The following is a 25,052-nucleotide window of genomic DNA, read 5'->3' on the forward strand; positions in this document are numbered from 1 at the left end:
AGAAGGCCGGGTTCCCAACAGCTCTGAAATTTTTATTCTTCACATTCTGAACATTTGTGGGTCAAGCTCTGCTCACGGCACTTTGACCACAGCCGAGAAAAAAAACAGGCAAGGTCCCATAGTACAGACAGCAAACAGAGAAGGGGATGAACCACCAAGATGGTCCGAGGTACCAGTAAGCCCTGTGATGAAGATTAAGTAACACAATAAAAGGCAAGTGAGAAGACACAACGTGGCAGAGGAGCTGACTGCTGAAACAGAGACCTGCCTGCCACCGTGGGATCAGCCGTGGAGACACAGGGAAAGAACATTCCAGCAGAGGGACACCTGCAGAGGCACTGAGGCAGGAACAAGGCTGGTGCATCTGAGGAAGAGCCTGATGGCCAGGGTGGCTGCAGGAGAGCGCAAGGGGGGAGCAGGGCAGGAGGAGGCAGGGCTGGAACATGAAAAGAGCCAGACCACAGCCAACACTGGAGGCCATCATCAGAAGATCTGGAGCAGAGTGATGGAATCTGACGTATGTTTCCATGAGGCTTCACGTTTATCCAACTGCAACCAGACAGGAGGACATGCACAGAGTCAGGAACTAGCTTTACTAGAAACCCAAGAAGCCTGCCTCAGACCAAGACATCTGTGCACACCCGGGGCAGGAATGCGAGGCCACCCAAGTGGAGATGGCCCAAACCCGCGACAGTTTAGACTGCAAGATACAAAGTTATGCCCCACATGCGTGCAGGCTCCAGGAATCCCCTCACCCGTGGCCATCCACCTCCACAGAATCAAAGGGTCTCAACTGCCCTGCCCTATCTCCTGCGAGCCCAGGGAAACAGAAGCCCGGTGAGAACATGAAGCACGAGCACTGAACAGGGAATCTGTGAGCAGGCCACCTGCAGGCAGAGACACAACATATCAGGGAGGTTGAGGACTTCCTTTTTTTTTTTTTTTTTTTTTTTAACTTCTGTTTCTTAGAGTAAACTTTTTAAATTGCTCCCATGCCTCCCTCATCTGTCAAGTTCCTCCCACTGTACCTCCTGCCTCGCCGCCAATTACTCTGATTGCCACCAGCAATAGGCCATTTCTTCTCTGTCCCTGAACTCACGACAGATTAATTAAACTGAGCTACCGACAAGAACATGCAGCCTTAAATCCATCACTAGGGAATAAGATATGGTGGCCAAGGCAAAAGGACAGAGGAAAGTACCTAATGAGGGGAAGGCGGGAGCAAGAGCCTCATGATGCGCCAGACACTATCATCTAGAAAGACAGACTCCAAGAAATAAGAGCCCCTCACAAGCACATGATGGACTCCATTTCCAGTAAAGAGCTGATAGTTTGCCACGAGCCTATGAACTACAGAAACTGAACTCAAACTTGAGGACAGGCAGGGGAGATTGGTGGAATTATTGCTCTTATTAACACAAAGCTCAGGGCTAGACTGTCCTGTCAAGCACGGCTGGATTCAGGGGCTCAAAGGATACAATCACAGCTCAGCTGTGATCCCAGCTCCTCTCAGCCACCTGGCTCAGCCCCTCCATCTGTGTGAAAGCCTCACGTGGACACGAGAGCTACAGCGGCCCCAGCCTTCCCAGTCCAACAGGAAAGAACCATGCTTCTGGCAGGCAGGACCATCTCTCTTCCACAGTCTGGAAAGCCAGCTCCAATTCACAAGTAAATGCTCCTCGGACAAACCCAAAAGAAAGCTAACACCAAGCAAGGTTCTGCTGAGCAGCAGGCATGGTGAGAACATCCTCCTGTGGGACACTGAGAAACTAGCCTCATCAGCTGCACACACAACCACTGACCACACCCAAAGGGTAAAACCAAGGGTCCATGGGACAAGCAAGGTCCCGAATGTACGGTGTGGAGGCTTCACCTCCAGTGTCTGGAGCAGGCAGGGACAGCAATCACAAGAGCTGACACAGCAACCCCAGAGTGGGGCAAGTGTGTACCTGGGGCAAGGGCTTCCCTTGCTTGGCTAGACAAGCATGCCATGCATAGGCACAGGCCAGGGACAGTGGGCTTTCCTGCCCCATGTGTGCTGCCAGTCAAAGGCCACAGATCCCCTCTCAGGTCCCATTTTGTCCACCAGGGGACCGCTGACCAAAAACCCAACTTTCAAAACCTCAACTTCCCACTACAAGCTGAGTAAGACATTGATGACGATGGTCCCTATGCCCATGGGGGGTCAAGTTAATACCTCAGTACACCTCACAACCAGTGTTCATTTCCTATGGCTGCTCTAACAATCACAAACTTGGCGGCTTATAGCAACTGAAGTTTACTACCTTAGAGCTTGGGAGGCCTGAAGTCTCAAATGTCTCACAGGCTATACTCAGGCCATCAGTAGGGCTGTGCTCCTTCTAGGGGAGAAGCCAGTTCCCAATCTTTTCCAGTTTCTGGAGGATGCCCACACTCCTTGACTTGGGGCCCTGTATTCCAGCTACTGCTGCTTCTGTTGTCACATCTTCACCCCCCCTGACCCTCCTCCTCCCTTCTCTAAGGACCCTCTTGATTACACTGGGGGCATCCGGATAAAGCAGGATCATCTCCCCTTATCACAATCCTTAACTCCCATCTGGATAGTCCCTTTTGCCACGTAAGGCAGTATATTCACAGGTCCTAGGCATCAGGACATGGACATTCTTGAGGGCCATCCTCCTGTCTACCACAGTAACTTCTACATCCCAGACTTGGACACGAGCATGTTCTCCCAACTACCTCATTTAATTACTATTTATCCTCACAAAAGTCCATGAAGTACATACTATTTTCATTCTAATTTTAGGACCATACAAAAGGGCTGAGAGAGGTAGAGGTAGTGACTATAGGATCAGTGGCCAGAATGTACTGACTGGCTCATGTCAGCAAGATACTAAGTGCTTTACACATACTAACCCACCTCCATCTTACCCAAAACCCCGTGAGGAAGTCATTACTGCAATTCCCATTTTAAAGAGGAAGAAACAGAGTCACAGAATGGTCATATGGCCCCATCAGTTGTGCATGGGAGTCCTCAGTGTCCTTACACAGAAGTTATCCATCCACCCAAGGCCATGGTGAGATGCTAGGACCATGTGGCATGCTGGGTTTCCCCAATGTTGAGACCGTGAGCATCTTGTTCATGGGCCATGCCCAGGGCCCCATGTGCAGGATGAAGTGACACCTTGGACAAAGACACAGGGGCCCTGATAGAATAAGCCATCCTTCTTTCTCCATGTGGTCGATGCAAGGGAGGAGGAGCCTTAAATCCATACCACAGCCATGCTCCTGGACCAGTCCTGCCCGGATCTCCCTCAGGACACCTCTCCCCAGTGGCATTCCTCACAGCTCTCAGCAGAGGGCCTCCATCCTGGAGCTGTGCTTCCGCATGGAGACTTCTTCCAGCCAAATGCTCTCACCCTCGCTCCCCATACCTCAAGGGCTGGTTGGGGAGATTCTCAATTGTGTGGAGCTGATTAAAAAGTCACCTACCAACCCCCACGGGCATTCTTCCCTCTTGGTCCCTGTTGGGTGAGAAATAATTCTGCAGACTCGACACTCAACTCACCAGGAGAGTCCCTGGGTCTACACCTGGGTGGCAGTGTGTGAGGGATGGTGACCACAGCTACTCAAGCTGGAGTTTCCTAGAGAGTCCTGTGTCTAGGTCTTACAGGGAACTAGAGAGGAAAGAGGAAGAGCCAGGATTAGAGGAAAGAGGAAGAGCCAGGATTAATTATTATCTCTAATGGAAACAAAATTATCTGTCGACCACCGGTTGTGAGGCAAGTACAAAATATCTCTCTTACAGAAGAGCTGCACATGCACATTCTCTCTCTCACCATCAACTATCATCTGACAGAATCAGCACAGGACCCTGTTAAACCAAAAGCCCCACCCCCCAACCAAAAAGGACCATGTAAAGAGCCAGTAGGTGACAGCATCTCTACAAGTAAGGGCTTGTCTGGGTCCCATCAAGACACTAAAGAAGCACCCAACTAGTTACCCCCTTTCTGACTCCACAAGCCACCATCAGAGGAGACTCAAAAGGAACGATGTGCCTGAGCATCAGATTTGGGCTTCTGGTTTACTCACTACGAATGGATGAACTCCTCTTCTGACTACACATCATCCTCTGCATGCTTGGCTAATGTGAGTCCATCCTTCTTGAGAATGAGCCATCTTGTCGACAAAACCCAGCAGGTATCTGAGGGGGTTCGCCGCTCCTCAGGTCCCTCAGTGAGCTGCCAGAAGGCCTTCTCCAGGCAAGAAGCCAACTTGACATACTAGGTTTCATACTTCAGTGAATTCATAGATGAAAACCGGAGCCTGGAGAGCCATCTCCTGCTCTCTCTCTATAAGTGAAACTCCCCTGCACTGGAGAAATGTCTGAATTCCTTAACAGAACTGATTAAGCATCCAATAGGAGTCACACTGCAAGCTTAACTGTCAGGCCAGTTCACTGTGGACACAGCTCTAAAGCTGGAAGGAGAGCAGACAATCCACGTCAGGATGAAAGAGATCCAAAAATTCAAGTGAAGGCATAAGCTTTTGGGAAATCAGGTCTCAGGAAGGAAAACTAGCACTCAAGTGGTGAATAACCCAACCTCACACTCCTGGACCATATTAAGGAGAAAAAATTGCTTCAGTTAATATTGAGGTCACCCAAAATCCTAAATCCATTTTTACTGATGAAATCTTCATTTATTTTAGAGGGAACCGTTCTTTTAAAAAAGGGAGACAATAGGAATCTGAAATCTACAAAATTAAAGGTTGTCAACAATCTATTCTAAGGGCCCGTTTTAAATGTTTTTTGTTGTTGTTGTTTTAAATCTTGGAGGCATTTTTCCACAACAATGAAGCTGGGGGTCCCAACACAGCCCTAAGCAATCTATTCAACCCTGAGTATTTGGGGCTTAGAATGATTTCTCAACTCTTTTCCCCTACTGATGAGGGGAATAACAACTTCATAAATAAGTTGTTGCCAAAAGATAAAGAGAATCTTTCGGTCCTCAAACTAAAAGGCTTATAACTGTGGAAAATGCATTCCAAACTCCCACCTAGAATATGGGAAGCTGGTATATCTCTACATCCACCCATAACCCCAAGGGAATCAGAGATCAGGAAGGACTCTCTCCCCCTCCCACCTCTCCCTGCCCCTACTCTTTCAACTCCTCAGACACCCCAAGCCATCCTAGCCTGGCTGAGACACCCCGAGCTACTATAGCCTGACAAGGGCACACACTGTATTTGAACATGAGTCAGCAACTAGCTGGGGTTGAGGACGAAGCCTCGATTCACTTGACCAATAGAGGGCGTCACTTGAAAATTAGGTCAAAGCTCTTTGAAAGCACACCTTTTAATAAGGCTGCTTCCTGGTGCCTGGCACATTACAGGTGCTCACTAGGATTTCTGAGTGAGAGGCATGAACTAAATGGCTTAAGGCACCACAACAGAGCACTGACCTGTGCACGCCCACCCTAGAGGACTTTCATAAAAACCTTTCACTGACCAATGACCTGCAGAGAAGGCAGATGGTCTTACATTTCACAATAATGAACAGCAGTAAGGACTGCTGTCACACAGAGTACAAGACAAGCCACACGGTCTCTACTGATCCACTCAAGGGCCATCTCAACATCCTGAAGGCACATACTCAACTTTGGCTCAGGGCATCCAGGCTGTGCCTAAGGACCGGCAATGGTAAAGGAAACCATTCTGTACACTGTGGGTTCTGTGTACTCGAGTGCCGGAGGAAGGACTCCAATGATGCTCACATTCCACCATGTGTTTTATAAAGTCAAGGTTTTAAATCACAAGCCCAGAAATGCTTCTTTCTTCCTAGGTTTAATCTTCTTACCGCACCGATTCCTAGTTCTGAGCAGGCAGGGCACAGATTTCTCAAAAGGCAGTCGGGTATAGTCCATGAGTCATGTGCATTAGAATCACATTATCTAGACATGCCAATGTGGGGCCCATCCTAGATGAAACCACTCATGACAAAAACAGCATTCTTCTCCCCCTGGAAAGAGGCATATTTAATAAGTTCCCCCAGGTAATGCCCTCTGCACACTATAGTTCAAGAACTTTGGAAGGCAAAGAACTCAGGATTTGGAAGAAAATGACCTGACTTTATTTACACCCTCGATACACATACAAAACCCTTAAATTCCCATAAGCCTCTAATAATGAACTTTCTAAAATACAAGAAAGAAAAACCAAAAAAATTAAAAATTACAATAGAACAGAGGAAAAATATCTACTCTTCACAGGGTGACAAAGTCCAAAGGAAACAGAGGTGAAGCTGCCTGGAAAGGGGAAGGGTAGATAAATACCACTCACTCAAAATGCATCATGGATGGAACGAGCAACTACAAAAGCGAGGTGCTGGGGAAACGAAGATGGGGAGTGAAAGTCAAAAGACCAACATCCACAGAACACATGGTCAAATAAATTCAGAGCCATAATAGCAACATCTGTTTGAAAAGTGAAGAGCCCACAGGAAGACATTATTAATTCTGCAATGATAACCCCTAGACTGGTAACAGTTATAGACTAATGATGAACAAAGCAAAGCATGTGATAAAAATCATAATAGTAATCATCAACATGTTGAAGCCAAACAGAGACCATAATCAACACAAAAGCTTCAAACAAAATTCAAGACTTTCTGTTATTCCTATGCAAACCATATCCAGATTCCAAGTCAGTCTCCTTCTAGCACACAGAAAAATAACAACCACTTACTGAACACCAATTACAGACCACAGGTGCCATACTGGAAACTTCGTGTTCATTGTTTCAGAAATCCCCAAAACTATCTCCATGAGTTGGAGGGATGTTTCCACTTATAGGTGGCAAAATAACTCCAAGACATCAAGTTATACCGGGTGAGTCTGGATTCAAATGCAAGTCAGGCTGACTCCCAGGACCTGTAAGCCTGGAGGGTCCACCCCTTTGTTAAAATGTCTACACTAAAAAATAAATAAATAAATAAAATGTCTACACTCCAAGAGTTCATTTGTGTTTAAGGAAACCTTTTAATGGTAAACTGGCTGAAGGCTGCAAGACATTTCAGCCCAAGTTAAATATCCTTTCTTCCAGCTGACCGGAGAAATATTTGAGTTGATTCAGGACAGTTAAAGTGTAGCCAAAATGCAGAGAGAAGCAGCATACGGTATCACCTCCTTTGGTGCAATCTTGGTCAAGAGATTTTTTTTTTTTTACCTGCATTTCTGACTAATATTAACAGCTAAAATTTATTCAGTACTTACCCTAGAATAGGCATTATGCTGAGATATCTAGAGGAATTACCTCATAAGGTAGGGACCCCATTTTACAGATGAGGAAACTAAGGTACATAGAGATGAAGAAGCTTAGCCAGAACTGGGGTTGAAACCAGGTCAGCCTAATTCCACAGCTCTGGTTCTTCACCACTGACCTGATGGAACTTTATCATGTTGCAAGGTTCTCTACCTAGCAAGTACCTCAAGATCCCAGACATAAAACTGCCTAAGTACACAAATTAATACAACTGTTGCTAGTGATCCAGCAATTAAGTCTTACAATATTAGTTATGCATTTAGCAAGAATACACAATGGGATGTTCCATCTAATTTGTTTTCCAAATTCCTGATCGGCACTGTTTCTCTAATTCATCTGCGTAAGCACTCATCACACTTTGAGGGTCTCCTACACTTCAGGTACAAAGGCTGTTGAGATTCAAAAGCTTGGACCCCTTCCCAACCGGGCTCAGTCTCCCCCTCACCTTCAGCTGTCTGACCTTCTCTTTTCAGCATCTGGACAGCTCCAACGTATTTCTTCAGTTGGACTTTGAGCACCTCGTTTTCTCTGCAGGTACAAGAACGTTAAAAAAAATACATTTTTAAAAACTGGAGATTTAGATATAAATGGGGGGGCAATCTGTATAAAAAAATAACATAGGGCTCATGATATAAATATTAATACATTTTCTGTATAAGAGATTGTTGTTGGAGGAGACATTAGCAAGGGCACATTCGCAAAAAGCCTGCAAAAACTGTAAATTAAGTGCTAACTGGTTCCAGTCCCCACAAAGTCAGGATACAGACATAAGTTGTGCTTGGATTATCTGAGTCTGTCAAGCTGTTAGGTGCCTGTTCGGAATCAGGCACTCGGTGATATTCTGTTAACAGAAGCACGTCCTAAATACCATGTATTCGACCTGGGGAAAATCACTTTTTATTAACTGCTACAATGCACTGAACATTTATTATTTGCCAGTCATCACGTGAAATCTTTGTCATCTCATTAATCTTTCCAATATCTCATCACACCTATTTTACAGGTGAGTAAATGGAGTCATAAAGAGAAGCAGCAGCTTAGTCCACACCCATCTCCATACAAGACTCTGTATTATGCAACACAGAACTCAGGCTCCATCGAGACCCTACTCTACCAAATTCACTCCCCAGGTACATGGCTAAGGAAAAGAACATGAGGATCAGAAGGAGAAAACTACCATTTACTGAGTATCACACAGCTCACACTTTACCTACATGACTTCATTCATTCTTAATTCATTAGGAAAATGTTTAAATGCCTATCGTGTATTAGGCACAATGACCCAATAGTATTCTCCTCAATTTACAGAGGAGGAATTGAGGCACAGATAAGGTCTGTGACTAAGGTCACATGGCCAAGGTCAAGGTCATAAGCAAGGCTCACTGCCAAGACATAAGCCCAGGTCGCTCTGTCCCAAGGCCCAGAAGAGCTTTTCTCGGTCTCCTTTGGGATTTGGACTTGGTATCTTATCAGTGCCCCCAGAGAGAGTTGCTTTTTCCACACTTTCTGATTGTACTCCTCCCACCCAAAGGTCTTGAGCCTGAGTGCCTTTAAGCATCAGAGAACATTTCCTCAATATGAAAACAGCTTTAAGACTAGGTTTCTTTTTATAAATATAAAAATGTAAATGCACACCGTAAAATACTCAATCAGAGCACATTTCAGCAGGAATGTAAAAGTCAGTTGAAAGCTGAACACCTTGAAATCAACCCAGTGACATTTTCATAGCTATGCTATCACACTTCTCTCTAGGTATGCATGCACGTGCACACGCACGCAGTTAATCTATTTCTCTTGGATGAAACATTTTTCACACTCTTTTCTTTTTTTTGCTTAAAGTCTTTTTTTCCTTTGTTCACCACTCAAGTCACCCCCCTTCCTCATGGTATCCAGAACTGAAAATCCAGCATATACATTTCAGGCCTTCCTCAACACTCAACACCTATACACTCAACTATGGCTTACTTTGTAAAACCAGGTATTTTAAGTTTTTCTGCAAATAGGTTGTCTCCTTTAACAATTCACCACATAGGCCATTTCTAACTCCATCCATTTATGGATGCAAATGCCATTCCTTGGCATGGGCGTGTGCCACACACTTATTCAGGGTAAAAGCTTCAGACTTCCTATCATCAGTACTATTTTCCAAGTATCTGATTACACCTCAGCCCTGTGTTTGCTATTTTGCTTTTCTGCACTTTTGACAGAAAAAAAACATCACCAACTGCAGATTCTACCATATACTTAGGTGTCACCTGAGAACACTACGTTCATCTCAGAAGCTCTAGACAGTAAGCCACAGAGGAGTCCGTTATATCCCCCTCCCTCCTCCTAGACAGCCTCTAACGGATGTTCATAAAGATGTCTGCAACTTTCTCCATCTGTGATGTGAATAGCAAACGTCTGAGGCTAAGCAACTACAAGTCCTGGAAAGGTTTTGGGGAGAGAAATGTTCCCCGATACACGTGGATTGTCCAGCCTGTTTTCTTGGATTGCCTCGGCAGAGTCTTGTCACTCATTCCAACCTCCTCCTCATCACCACATGTGAATTCAAGTCACGTAGGACCTGAAGACCAGGGAAAGCAATTGATCTGCATTTCTATACGGCATCATTTAACAAGGGTTTGAGGCAGAGCACCTTCCATGTGGCGGAATCTGCAGGCTCATTTAGGCGGACAGACAGGTGAACCGTGTCAATGTCTGCTGCACGGGCTCTCATTTGCTCACCGCACACAGGCCAATCCTTAGCTTCCCTGTTCCTATGCTGCGCTGCAGCCAGCACAGAAAGGTTTCAAGTGGCTGCTTTTCTGGGTTGGATCTTTTAATAGTGTCTTACAATCCTATTTAAAAATTAGATGCAACAGATTAAAACTGAAGTTTTTAATATAAACTGATATGCATCAAATTGATGGGAAACTGCAGAGTACATCAAACCACTGGGTGAGCACCTCTGGTAGCCAGAAATTCATCCCAGACTATTTTGTACCAATGAACTTTTTGCCTTTTGTGGGAAGTTAAAACTTTCAGGTCACTGGAACTGTTTACGGATGAAATTCAAACACCTGTATGAGGCCCTTTTTGGTTTTTTTGGTTTTGTTTTTTTTTTTCAAGTAATTAGATTCACATGAAGTTGCAAAGATAGTATCAAGAGATCCTATGCCCTTGGCCCAGTCTCCCCAATGGTTACAGCCTACCTAACTATGGAGCAAGAGCAAAACCAGAGTTTCCTATGGGCATAATGTGTGTGTGCACGTGTACGCATGCATGCATGCACACAGTTCCATATAGCCCACTGTTTTCACTGATGCTTCTAAGCATCCTCCCCCACAGTGTGTCTCTTGAGATGGAATACAAACTTAAATGGCCACTGGAGTCACACAGACTAGGCCAAGGAGCAGAGCAAACCAGGACAAAGAGGAAGTAGGTGGCAGGTGATTATGAAAACCAGAGAGCTCCTGCTCCACCAAAAAAATTTTCTTAAAACGTAACACATTACTAGAGTACCTGGCTGGCTCAATCAGAAGAGTATGTGACTCTTGATCTCAGGGTCATGAGTTCAAGCTCCACACTGGGTACAGAGATTGCCAACAAAAATAAATTTAAAAAAAAAAGTGCACATTACCAAGCCAAGAAAATAATTCCCAGGCTCTGAACAACTAATTTGCAACCAGCCAACAGAACTTTAATTTGTAGCTAGAAAAGCCATAGAGAGTCCATCATTCTTATTACACAGGTCTATTATGATTAGCAAATTAAAAATGCCTTTTTGTTTGGCACCTCATGAGACAATAGAATGGATTAGTTAACTAAATGAATCCTAACTATGAAAAGGCTCTGAGTGAGTGAAAGACGTGGGGAGGATGGTGTAGGCTCACTCATTCCTCCAAAGGCCTACAAACCACCACAGGTCCCACCACCACAAGCTGGCTAGCCTCAATAGGTAAAGGCCAAGGTGAGCAAGGAAGACCAAAGCCTGAGAGGGGCTCTGGGCACATCAGTTCATAGGCACGGTGTCTCCTGCCAGGGGGCCTCACTTCTTTGCTACACCCCACCCCACATGTGCATGCACAAGAGGGAGCATGAGTGCCACACAGCCCTGACGGCTAGACATGCAGGCAGTATTCCAACAGACTCCTTTGAGCGATGAGCTCATAGGGCTATTACTTTTAGCCTTTTTCTCTTTTGGTTGCTCAGCTGTATTCCCTAATCTTCTATAGTGAAGTTATGTTTGCAGACAAAATCACTAAAGAAAATCCTCAAGAGGGGATCCCTGGGTGGCGCAGCGGTTTGGCGCCTGCCTTTGGCCCAGGGCGCGATCCTGGAGACCCGGGATCGAATCCCACGTCAGGCTCCCGGTGCATGGAGCCTGCTTCTCCCTCTGCCTATGTCTCTGCCTCTCTCTCTCTCACTGTGTGCCTATCATAAATAAATAAAATTAAATTTAAAAAAATTTTTTAAAAAAGAATATCCTCAAGAGGAAAGATGGTAGTACTGTGGAGCAGGCCACCCCTTCACCTATATGGGGGGAAGCACCTCCACCCTGTCTACACTGACAACAGATGCATGGTGAGCCTGTGAGGCAGAGAGCTCAGATCAAGGAGGCATAGGTATTTGCCACCGTGTCCGTTAATACCTTAGAGCAACTCCCTCTTCTCCACTTCATAGGATTTTCCCCTTCTTTGGTTCTAGGATGTGTATACTGCTCAGCTGAAGATTGCCCTACCATATCTAGTTGTTTTTATAACCAACAGAGTTGATTTAATATCAAACCCTGACATGCCATCTAAAAAAACATCTGTTGTTTTTGCTGGGATGTTGTTGTTACTAAGAACCACCTGCGCTCAGACCTTCCGGTGACACGAGACACTAGGAAGTCCTAAGGGTCCAACCACTTCTTCCCTGTCCACCCAAGTGTAGTCACTGCTGCTCCAGGTGCAGCTGAGGGCTTCTCATCCCATTTCGGACCAGTCAGTGATCCACCTGTCAATGCTAGGCCCTCTCCAAGGATCTGGTCTTTCAGCTCTAACTCACCCATCTGCCTCAAATAAGGAGGTGTAGTTGGGGGAGGTTGGGGGAGGAGGGGTATCATCAGCCATCACAATGTCCACAATGAGCAAACCACAGAACAAGGAGGAGTAGGGGTAAAGCTTCTGTCAGGCAGACCCAGCCCTGTCATGGCCCAAGCAACTGCAGTGGGAAACCAACCTCACAAAGATAAACTTGCAGAGAAATCCCCCATTCCCTGACTGCCCTCGAGTACTTACCCAGTTCTCTCCACTCCCAATGGCAGTGGGACCTAACTCCCTCACAGTTCCACCAAAGAGGAGAAACAGCATGAACTAAAACAGAATCTTCCAAATGCGGTACATTGCCAAGATCATTTTAGAGGTATACCAATCTTTTATACATATAAAAAAAAAAAAAACTGAGATATTCCTCTAGTAGATTTTTTAAAAACTGATTTTCCAAATATTGCTGTGATATAAAGAATCTTTTCAAAAGAAGTTCAAAGGTTTTCAAAGGTGGACTGAAAGAACACTAAAGAGAGAATAATGCAGGTAGCACACAGGCATGGCCCAAACCACAAAGCTGGTGCACCATGACCACAATCTGGGGCAGAGAACCTTTGCTTTAAAATAAAATAAAGGTATACAGAGAAGGTATTTTAAAGTGCTTCCTGAACTGCATTAGAGGGGGTGACAAAAGAGCATGGAAAGAGGAGGAAGGGGATCACAGGTAAGCACAATCAGGGAGAGATGCACTGAACAACTTCATTCTCTTCCCCCACCCCTATTGCCCCAGAGCTTCTCAGAGCCTTCAAAGTGAAGTATTCGTGCACACTGGCTACCCTACAGTTTGCCAAATGCTGTTTTAGATTGGACATAGTCCCCTAAAACTGGGAGACCAATTTTAGTGGCAAAGAACTGAGTTTCTGCTAGAAAAATGTGGCCCACATGAACTGTGGCAGAGGTAGGCACTTGAAAGCTTTAGGTTTTCCTTGAAATTCCTCCATGGTAGCTAAGAAGGGAAAAGCAGCTCAAGGCCAAGACATCCTATAGGTAAAAGCTGCATCTCACTCAAAGGATCTGTATAACATCTATGATGAATCACAGTTCGCTTCTGCGTTGGGCACTCTATGTCAGAGACGATGCACACAGGCTCTTGTGTAGTCTGTACCACACCCCTGCAAGAAGGGTTGGGACTATCCCCAAATTTTATTACCTTCACTTTACAGATGAAGAAACAGTCTGCAAGAGGTTAAACAGGCCATAAAATAAAAACAAATTTTAAAAAATCAGTTCAATGCATGGCCACAACTCACATGTCAACATCTCCAACTCCTGGTTCTTTCACTGTCACCCACATGATCTCATTAGAGCACCAGTACCTCAGGAGGTTGGTTTCACTGTGCCTGTTTTGCAGAATGGAAAGCAGTGGCACAAGGAGTCAAACCTGAGATTCAAACCCATGTCCCTTAGGCTCTAAAGTTCTGTGTTGTTCAACATATATTTAGAGAAGCACATGTAAAAAATCAAAAATTCAAAGCCCTAAAAGATTCCACTGAACAAGGAGGGCTGATGATGAGCATGGGTCTGCAGATTCCCTTGGCTGGTTAGGCTCCTGGGAAAATGTGAATACAACTCTCCCGACTGGCTAGCTTTGTTCAGGGGGAAATGACTTTCCAGAAGTTGCACAGTATGAGCCTCTGCCACCCATTATCACCCATCTCATGAGTGGAAGTGGCTGGTCAGAGGTGAGCTTAGCAAACAGGAATCAAGAGCCTCAGTAACAGTACACCCTCTGACCCATCAACTCCACTTCCAGAAAGCCACAGTCCATAAATGAGAAGTCTCAGAACACATACATGAGGGTGTTGTGAATATATCCAAAAGAAACTGGTTACAAACTAAATGTCAGATGACAGGGGAGTGGATAGATTATGGTGTATCTCCCTACAACAAGATACTATGGAGCTGTCACAGCTGTGAGGAATCTATGTTTAACATGAAGGAACATCTGTAACATACCATCACATTAACATAGCAGAGGACAAAAGTAGCAGACCTCCTACAGCCCCTTATGTATGGTTTGCTATGTATTTATGGTAGGAATATATAAACCATGATGCTAACAGCATTCATTTCTACATGATGGAATTAGGAGATATTTGTAAGTTATCCATCAATATACTTCGGTAGTGAACTAGGAAAAAAAAAAAAAAAACTTTAAGAGTTAGGTTAGATCAGGGATCCCTGGGTGGCGCAGCGGTTTAGCGCCTGCCTTTGGCCCAGGGCGCGATCCTGAAGACCTGGGATCGAATCCCACGTCGGGCTCCTGGTGCATGGAGCCTGCTTCTCCTACTTCTACCTGTGTCTCTGCCTCTCTCTCTCTCTCTCTCTCTCTCTCACTGTGTGCCTATCATAAATTTAAAAAAAAAAAAAAAAGTTAAAAAAAAAGTTTAAAAAAAAGATCTAACCGGAGATGGGGGAAAAGGGGTGGGGGAAGAACACCTCCATCTAGCATCACACATAGTGATAAAAGAATGAATGGTTTCTCAGAAGTTGGAGAACTCAAAGAAGTCACTCTCACCACTCCTACTGAGCACAGCACTGGAGGGTCTAACCAGTAAACTAAGGTGAATAAAGAAGGCATCCAGATTGGAAAGGAGGAACTAAAATGGCCCCTACTGGAGTAGGTGACATGATCCTCTACACGGAAAATCGTCAGTACCTACAAAAATCTCCAAGAATGAGTTTTTCAAGGTCAGATGTAAAAATTGTATCTCTACACATTAGAAATGAATAGTTAGAATGCAAAATTTTAAGAGTCATCATAGCTCCAGAATGTGAAATGCATAGGTGTAAATCCAATAAAAAAATGTGCAGGATAGGTATGCTGGAAACTATAAAACCCTGACAAGAGAAATCAAAACATAACTACAAAGACAAGAATTATCAGGCTCATAGATTGACAGACTCAAAACACCTAGGGTGTCAATTAAACTGATCCACAGATTTCATACAAGCCCAATCAAAATCCCAGACTTTTTATAGATATGCACTAGCTGACTCTAAAATGTATATGGAAAGCCAAAGAAACTGTAATAATCAAAATCATTAAGAAATAGAAGCACAGTTTTGGAGAACTCATACTACCCAATTTTAAGACTTTTTATAAAGGTACAGCAGTTAAGGAATGGGGCATAGCAAAATGCCACAGAACCAGGAGTCAGAAATAAACTCACAAATCTGGCCAAGTAATTTTTTAAGATTTTTTAATAATCTCTACACCCAACATGGGGCTCAAATTTATAACCCCGAGACCAAGACTCTTATGCTCCATCAACTGAGCCAGCCAGGCACCGCTGGCCAGGTAATTTCTGACTACAGTACAAAGGCAACTCAGGACAAAGTACAGTCTTTTCAATACTTGGTTTTGGAACAGCTGCATACCCATAAGCAGATAAGTCAACTTCAACTAATACCTCACATCTTATACAAATATTAACCAAACTATACCACAGATAAATCCAGAACATACAACTCTAAAATGTTTGAGAAAATCTGCATGCCTAAGCTGGGTTAGGCACACAGTTCTTAGATTTAACACCAAAAGCATGATTTGTGATAGGAAAAAAAAAAAAAAAACATCAAAGCAGATTTACTCTGCCTGGAACATTGTTAAGAGCATGAAAAGACAAGCTGCAGATTGGGAGAAAATACTTATAAATCATATAAACAACAGAAGACTCTTATCTAAAATACATAGAGAATATCCAAACTCAAGATAACACCACCACTTGATAAGAGGGGAGAGGGAAAGCTAGCTGAACAGACATTTCACCCAAGATGATATATAGACAGTAAACAAGCACAAGGAAAATGCTAAACATCATTCATCATTAAGGAAATACAAATCAAACCCACTGAGATAGCACTAGAGACTTCTTAAAATGATGTTATTAAGTGCTGGGGATAATGTGAAGCAGCTGAATCTCTCTGGTATTGCTGGTGGGATGCAGAAACACTCAGGGACTCTGGGAAAAAGCACAGCAGCCTTTCATCAGGTTTAACATATTTGTCAAATGACCCAGCAACTCATTTTCATTTTCCTATAAAAATGAAAATGTATTGTTCATACAAAATGTCTACATGAATATTTATCAGTACTATTCATGATCCTCCAAAACTGAGAACAAGTGTCCTTCAGTGGGTAAAGGGTTGAACAACCCATGGCACATCCAGACGAAGGAATGCTATTTACCAATACAAAGGTGATGCCCTATGGATATGTAACAAGTTGGATGAAGCTCAGAAACACTTGCTAAATGGAAGAAACCATCTTCAAAAAGCTACATACCCCAGGATTTCATGTATATGACATCCTAGAAAAGTCCCAACTATGATGAATAGATTATCAGTAGGGAAACATTAGATGTTGGGGGAAAAGTCTGACTGCAAAGGGGAAGCAGGTGACCATTTCCAGAGATGATGAAACTATTTTACATCCTAATTGTAGGGTTACATTCGTGTATGCAGGTCTTAAAACTCATAAGTATACATCCTTAAAAAAGTGAGTTTTACTGTATGTACACCAAAACCAAAGGACAATTTAAAAAGTATAAGTTAAAGAGGAGAAGAAGATAAGGCCACATTTCTCACTGCACCCACCTAGAAGGCATCTCCCACTAACGGGAGTCCACAATATGGGCACCTAAGAAAGATACCATAAAACCAAAGACTGCCAACTGCAGGCAGGAGGCCAGAAAAAAACCCTCAGAGCAACAAAGTCACCTCTTACCACTGAATCTCTGTACTTTTCTTCATCTTTTTCTCAATTTTTTAAATAAAATACATGTGAGATTTACTGCCTTCATCATTTCTAAGTATACAGGTCAGCAGCATTAAGTACATTTACATTGTCGGGATGCCTGGGTGGCTCAGTGGTTGACTGTCTGCCTTTGGCTCAGCGCATGATCCCAGGCTTCCCTGCAGGGAGCCTGCCTCTCCCTCTACCTAGATCTCTGCCTCTCTCTGTGTGTCTCTCATGAATAAATAAAAATTTTTTTTAAAAAAAGTACATTCACATTGTTGTGTAGCCATTTCCAGAACTTTCTTCATCTTGAATGGTGGAAACTGTACCCATTAAACAACTCCCCTTTCCCACACCTACTGCACACCCTGTCAGCCCCTGGCAACTACATTCCACTTTGTCTCTGTAATTAATACCCTCTTAACTTTTAAGAAAAAGGATGAGGCAATGTATCAAGAGTGGTACGTCATTGAACAGATTTTTGGGGAATAAAGTGGCCTGTTGCCAATTCAAAACTTGGGTTTGTAATGTGGCTCCAAAGACTCAGTGACCCATGAATAAGAGTCATTTAGGACCTCTCAGTAAGAGAAGCCCAGCCAAGCCTGGCTTGCTCAGGCTTCCATCACACCGAGGTCCACATTCTCACCCAAGTGCAGTACCATCAGAATTGCTGGGTGGGGTAGAAAGCTAGGTCTCCTTCTGAGATCCTGACTTTAGAATCCAAGAAAAAGTTCAATTCTAGATTCGACTATTTTATTGTCACCTTTCAGTTCTTTGAAAATTGACTGCTCACATTCAGAGCACCATATGCCTTAAATTCCATACAGCACAAAGCAGGGCATGAATATAACAAGACAATTGGATTTAACCTCTACTGAACACTACACTGGGTTAACCACAACACTGGCCAATCCCTTCCTCCTTCCAGGTGGGGGCTAGAGTATTTGCCACAAAAAGCTGTCATTTTGTTCTCATTCATTCATCAGGAATTCACGGACTGCCAGGTATGAGGTAAGGGAAGGGAATCCATCAGGAAAAAAAAAAGACTATTCCCTTGACCTCTTGGAGCTTCCTTCATTTCTCAACTTTATTTTTCCATTTGATTAGGTAAAGGGTGCAACACTGGTTCTATTAACAAGGTTATCATAAAGCATCTATTCACCAAGGGCTGGGTGCAGAAGGCAGGAGGTTGCACAAAATAGACAAGGACTCTATACCCTCCTAGAGTCCACATTCCAGTGAGACAAAGAAGATTAGCCCCAGCAACTATGCTGCAAAGCAGAAAAGTTAGTAGGCAGTATAGGAAACTGGAAATATCTAGATTCAGACCAACCTGGGTTCAACTCTTAGCTCCAGTTCTTACCAGCTCTTTGACAACACCTGAAGATGGATGGGGGTAGCAGTGGTAGGTGACAGTGGCGGCAGCAGTTAGTGGTGGTAGCAACAGTGGTGGTAGTAATAGTAGTAGGTGGTAGTGGCAGGGGTGGTAGCAAGCATTACCACCTAAACTCCTATAGTGCTCACTGGGTATCAAGTTATTTCTGACAACTCCTGGGATAGGCAATCTCTAAAGGGCAGTGTGGAGAGGCCCACCTGGTGAGGGATGAGGTCTGCCAGCAACCAAGTGAGAGAGCTTGGAAGGCCATCTGAGCCTTGAAATGAAAGCAGCACCACCCAACACGTGACCACAACCTCCTGACAGCCTGAGCCAGAGGCACCCAGCTAAGTCGTGTCCAGACTCCTGACCCATAGAAACTATGAGACAAGAATGTGTTGTTTTCATCTACTATATTTTGGGATCATTTATTAACAATTGAGAACTAATGCAGCTTTACATACATTAATTCATTTAATCCTAATAATTCTCTGAGATACTTTTATCCTCAATTTTAGGTCTAGAAACAGACTTAAGAATAACAGAGAGGGCAAATAACATGTCCAAAGTGACAAATTCCTCTGACCCATCACTCATCTGTAATGGGAGAGTCTCACAGTAATTTCTAATCAAATGTGTGCAGCATGAACATCCCTGTCTGCACTTCACTCACCTCAATAATGGAAGAATCCCGAGGACTTAACCAGAACATTGTAGAAAGTACATAATTTACTCAACACGTTCCCACAGACCTGCTTGTGTACTGAGTATCATTTTGGCAACAGAAATGGAGTAGTAACAGGACTAGGTCTCTCCCCTCTTGAAAGCAACTTTCAAGGTGCACAAACCAGTCACCAAACAGACTTCAGATACAATGAGGTCTATAAAAGCTCAAGCAAGCCACACCCATTGGAATGGCAGAAATCCAGAACCCTGACAACACCAAATGCTTGCGAGGACACAGAGCAACAGGAATGCTCATGCGTTGCTGATGGGAACACAAAATGGGACAGCCACTCCCAAACAGTCTGGCAGTTTCTCACAACACTAAACGTACTCCTACCATATGATCCTGCCATCACACGCCTTGGTATTTACACAAAGGAGTTGAAACTTATGTCTACACAAAACCTTGCATATAATATTTATAGCAGTTTTGTTCCTTACTGTCACAACATGGAAGGAATCAAGACAACTTTCCATAAATGAATGAATTAACAAACCGGTAAATCCAGACAAGGAGTATTATTCAGTGATGAAAAGAAATGAGCTACAAAAGCCATGTAAAGATAGAGGCAACTGAAATGCATATTGCTAAGTGAAGGAAGTCAATCTGAAAAGGCTACAGACTATGATTCCAATGGTAAGATAATTAGGAAAAGTCACAATGATGAAGACAAAGCAATCTGAGGCTAGGAGGAAGGAGGTCAACAGGCAGAGCACAGGGGTTTTTTAGGGCAGTGAGATCACTCTGTAGGATGCTACAGTGGTGGACATATGTCCCTCTACCTTTGTCCAAACCCATGGAATGTACATAAGACAGAACACTAATGTAAACTATGTACCTGATTTAATAACATATCAACATTGGTTCATCAACTATAACCAATGTCACAGGAACGCCAGATGTTAACTGGGGAAGTTGGGGAGGAAGGCTGTGAAGGGATATGTGGAAACTCAGTATTTCTGATCACATTTCTATAAATCTGAAACTGTTCCCAAAGGTCTATCGATTAACGAAGCAAGGAAGGAAGGGAAAAGGATATAGGATAAGTGGGTATTTCACATGGGGTAGTCTAAGAAAGCCTTTCTGAAAGGTAACAAAGAGGCAACACCAATAGGAAGCAAGGAAGGGCATGGTATGAACATGCAGGACAGGTCAAGTAGAGGTCTTGGTAACATGCAGGTTCTGATTCAGTGTCTCGATGGAACCTGAGATTTGGCTTATCTATCAAGCCCGCAGGGGATGCCCACATTCCCAGACTTTACAGCACACTAGTAGGAGGTTCCAGGCAGAGGAACCAGCCAGGGGAGGCAGGGAGCCCCCAGGCCAGACTTGGGGCAGACAAGGAGGCTAGAGCAGCTAAGGAATCATAAGGGACCCCAAATTATGGACTTCATTCAGCCAATCCAAGGTGTTACACAGGGGAGTGACAAGCTATGTGGAAAAAAAAAAAAGGGACAAAAACAAATACACAGACCAGAAGGAAGCTAGGCTGACAACTCACCCAGGTGAGAAAGGATAATGGCTGGGACAAGGAAGACTGGGTGGTGACAGAGGAGACCGACGTAATCAGGTATTCTTCAAGAGTCCAAAAAGCCTTGCCAACTCCCGCCCCCAGCCCCACTTACACCAGGCAGGCCACCCTGTCATCTTTAAAAACATCAGTAAAGGAAGCCAATGGTGGAGGAGGTGGTAAGTACCTCTCAAACAGCTTCCAATGACTGCGATAATTAATGTTTGTAAGTGAAAGCAATTATGCCCGCCCCAGTGTCAGAATCAATAACCAGCAACCCCAGACAGCACTACTCAAAGGATAATTACTCACAACAAAACCAATGAACTTGGTAAGTGCATTTGGTAATTCAGAGGCATCAAAACATCACTGTACAACACACCTACAGGAACTGCACTTTCCCCAGCCCGAGGCTGCAGCGAGGCCACCTCAGAGTGATGGTCTAGTGGGTGTCAAGTAGGCACTAACCACAGCCACACCTCAATACCAGAAAAATGTAGCTCAGTGATCAGGCTATCCAAAATGGTGATCACAGTCCCAAGCAGCCACCAACAAAAGGCAGGAAGGGAAGCATCAATTGCTGGACTCTGTAGTGTTCATAGCCAGTTCTAGCATTCAAGGTCAAGTTCACTGAAAAAACAAAGTGGAAAAAATCACTTTTCCTGAACTGTGTGTGCTCCCCTATAAGTCTCCTCTGCAACTCCAGCCGCATCACCTTACGGGGGTATTATAATCTCTTAGGCCTGTTGCTAGTGAAGGGGTCAGGAAAATTTCTGCTCCCCACCTCCCCCCCACACCACCCCCCCACACACACACAATGTACCACTTTCACATGTAGACTGTCTTGAGTTGAAGGTAATCAAGACCTTGTAACCGCAAGAGATGTGTTTGCACCTCCCTTCACTACCTGGAAGGATCTAACTTGGAGGGTCTTTGCAGAGTAAGGGGTTACTGGCCCTTTTATCTCATGACCCACATCTGTAAGGCAGAGCAAACATCTAATTACCAAACATCCACTCTTCTCATTACCCTGTGAATTACATTCCTTTCCTCTTAAGCCCTAGATCCCTACATCCCCGTTCTCCTTAGTTCAGCATGATATATATACCTGACTTTGCCATTTTTGACCTTTCCAGTCTGTGTGGACACCCTGTATATGCACTATTAAATTTGATTTTCTCCTGTTAATCTGTCTCATGCCAATTTAATTAGTCTTTAATTAAATTATCCCTTAATTCTGGGAAGGAATTCTTGCTCCCCGGCACTAGGATAAGCACATGTATTTCTGTACTGTTTTCACAGACACCCTCTTCAATCTTCACTATGACTTTGACATCAGAAGCTAATACTTGTCCAGCACTGACTAGGGCAGCAGACAAGGGGACCAGGGTCAGCTAGGGATTTCAGTTCTACAGGGAGACTCAGTAATTCTACTTGTAGGTAACAAGCTGGCAAGCAGCAGAACCAGGACCCAGAACTGGGCAGTGTGGCTCCATGCTACCTTTCTAAGGCCTCTATGCTCCTCTATGCTACCTTTCTAAGGCCATCAACAAGCCAAAGAGGTCCATGGGATTAGACCCAGCCAGCCAGCCAGCATCTTAGCAATGAGGGGGTTAGAGAGGAAAGGAGGTCTTTCAGAGAATTCTTCCCTGAGGCCACCATGGGGAGCCTACTCTAGGATTCCATGCGGGCTTTCGACCCCCCTGCAACACATAGTGCTCTTTAGGATGGATCTGTCCCCCTCCTCTCTTCTTGCAGCTGCCCAGGGCTCCCTGAGTAGCTCAGATGAGCAGCCACACAGAACTCACTCCGACTCTGGGATTTGGCAATCCGCTCATCACTGTCACTCCCACCTGCCAGGCTCCTCCTAACACCCGTGCCTTCCCAAGGCTGGTCTCACTCTGTCTACAACTCTCCCAACTGTCCCAGTTCCCTGGTGAACACTCCAGGTTTTCTAAGAGTCTCTTCCAAGGCATGTTCTTTCTGAAGCCCCTCCTCCACCACCAGGACTTTGTGACCAACCCCGTCTTCTGTCCCTACCATACCCGAGAAGCTTCCCTCTCAACAAGTAAAACATGTTAATACCCTTGGCCTGTGCTCATCACCACCATTTCACCTGTGAGACCCTGAGGAAAGTGGTCAGATCCGCTTTCTCTTATTTTAGTCCTTGTAAAACATTGAGTATTACTACCGTCCAAACTTGACCAAATGCATTAAAGGGAAGTTCAGCAGGTTGGAGACTAGCCAAGATCACCCATGAGTGTAGAGGATTGATATCTAGTCAACTCCAAAGTCCACACCCTGCAACAGGCCAGGTTCTTCCAAGGTGGTCAGAGGATGGAGGATCCCCTCTAAGAGATTCAGCTGGAGGAGCTTAGTCAGAAAGTAGATACCTCCTAGCCCTTCTCTTCCTGAGCCAATCCCGCCAAAGCCACTGGGAGCCAGTTACATTCAGGGGAAATGATATAGTAACCAAACATAGCCTGATATCCTAAGATGGTAGAGTAGGAGGACCCTGAGCTCACCCCGTCCCACGTTTTCAACTAGGTATCATCCACATCCAAGTCAATAAGCTGGAGAATGATCAGGAGACTGGCAGGATGAACTCCATAAGTCAATACAGACAACAAGCTGCATCTGAAAGGTCAGAACGTGGAGGGAGGGTGCCTGCAGAAGGAGGGAACTACATGTGCAGAGTGAGCAGAGAAATGGGCCCCCACAGGGGGAAGACTAATCCCCTGCAACTTTTGGCTTTAAAACCCAGAGAGGCTGAATTCCTTGAGTTTATAAAACCAGTGGGGCTTGGAACCTGGAGCTTTGGAGGTCAGCTGATTCAGCACTGGGTGAGCCTGGAGGGGAGGGATAGCCAGGACACTGCCCTTAAAGAGACAGAAGCCTGGGCAGAGAAGCAACAGAAAAACAGCAGTTTATCCAACACCAGGGCAAAGAGGAGACATTGGTTCATACTGATTTCTGAACCTGTCAGGGGACTACTCTGAAAATGAGGGAGCTAGCAGGTGCCATTTTCTCCCCTTACCTGCCAACAAAGGCACAGAGATACCTGCAGGAGATGGGGCTGCACATATACCTGCTGTCTAACCCCTAGCCATGCACCACACCCACAGGTTCTCCAAAGACTCATCCACCTCAAGCCTGTTGGACTTACCTGGGCTCAGGGCAAGTTTTGTTAAAGCCACCCAGGTGTTCCACCAAGCCAGCCAGGTGCACAGCTGCCACCATGCACACCTGCTGCATTACACCCAGTTGTGTGCCTCTAGCCACACACCCCAGGCAGAGGAACAAATTAATAACCTAGAAGACCAAGTCATGGAAAGTAATCAAGTCAAACAAAAGAGATAAAAAGAATTATGCAAAACAAGAATAGACTTAGAGAACTCAGTGATTCCATCAAATGTAATAACATTTGTATTAGCAGAGCCCCACGAGAAGAAAAGAGTGAAAGGGTGGACAGAAGATTTATTTGAAGAAACAATAGTTGAAAACTTCTCTCATCTGGGGAAGGAAATGGATATGCAGATTGGGGTGGCACAGATAATCCCCAACAGAGTTGACCAAAACCACAACAAGTCTATTATAAGCCTACTGAATAATCCTATTGAATTATATTTCAAAATAGTGATAAAAAATCTTAAAACCAGTAAGACAAGTTACTAACAAGGGGAAAACCCATAAAGCTAGCAGGAGATCCCTCAACAGAAACTTGGCAGGTCAGAAGACAGCAGCATGTTATATGCAAGGTGCTGAATGGGAAAAATCTGCAGCCAAGAATACTCTGCCTAGCAAGGCTATCATTTAGAATAGGAGAGACGAAGAGCTTCCCAGATGAAAACTAAAGGAGTTCGTGACAACTAAACCAGCCCTGCAAGAAATATTATAAGGGACCCTTTGGAAAGAAGAGATGAAAAGTGACAGTAGAGGTAGGAAACACAAAAGCAGTAAAAATGAATATTTCAGTTAAAAAAACCCCACAATTAGTCAAGGAACTCAAAGATAGAAAATAAAACATACCTAAAATGTGGGGTAGAGAGGAGAAAAGAATGGATTCAAATACAAACAACCATCAACTTAATACAGACTGCTTAAAGCAGAACACTATATATGGCATATACCATATATATACCTATATCTATACCTAATGGTAACCATACATCAAAAACCACTAATAAATATGCAAAGAATGAAGAGAAAGAAATCCAAATATATCACTAAAGAAAATCAGCAAACCATGAAAGAGAGACAAGAAAGGATCAAAGAAAATCTTCAGGAACAAACACAAAACAAGTAATAAAACAGCAATATATACGTAG

General features: G+C 44.3%; 1 protein-coding gene across 3 annotated transcripts in view; it reads right to left on the minus strand.

Annotated features, from left to right (window-relative positions):
- SNX29 (sorting nexin 29) overlaps window positions 1-25,052 on the minus strand; it is a 535,216-nt gene that overhangs the window by 315,311 nt on the left and 194,853 nt on the right. For 2 of the 3 annotated variants that reach the window (XM_041748280.1, XM_041748282.1), the window contains exon 14: window positions 7,745-7,827. In XM_041748280.1, the coding sequence (XP_041604214.1) occupies window positions 7,745-7,827 (83 nt within the window). The remainder of the gene's footprint in view (window positions 1-7,744; window positions 7,828-25,052) is intronic. The other variant, XM_041748281.1, reaches the window with a different exon arrangement.

This window comes from Vulpes lagopus, chromosome 3 (genome assembly GCF_018345385.1).
Source record: "Vulpes lagopus strain Blue_001 chromosome 3, ASM1834538v1, whole genome shotgun sequence".
Classification (NCBI taxonomy): domain Eukaryota; kingdom Metazoa; phylum Chordata; class Mammalia; order Carnivora; family Canidae; genus Vulpes; species Vulpes lagopus.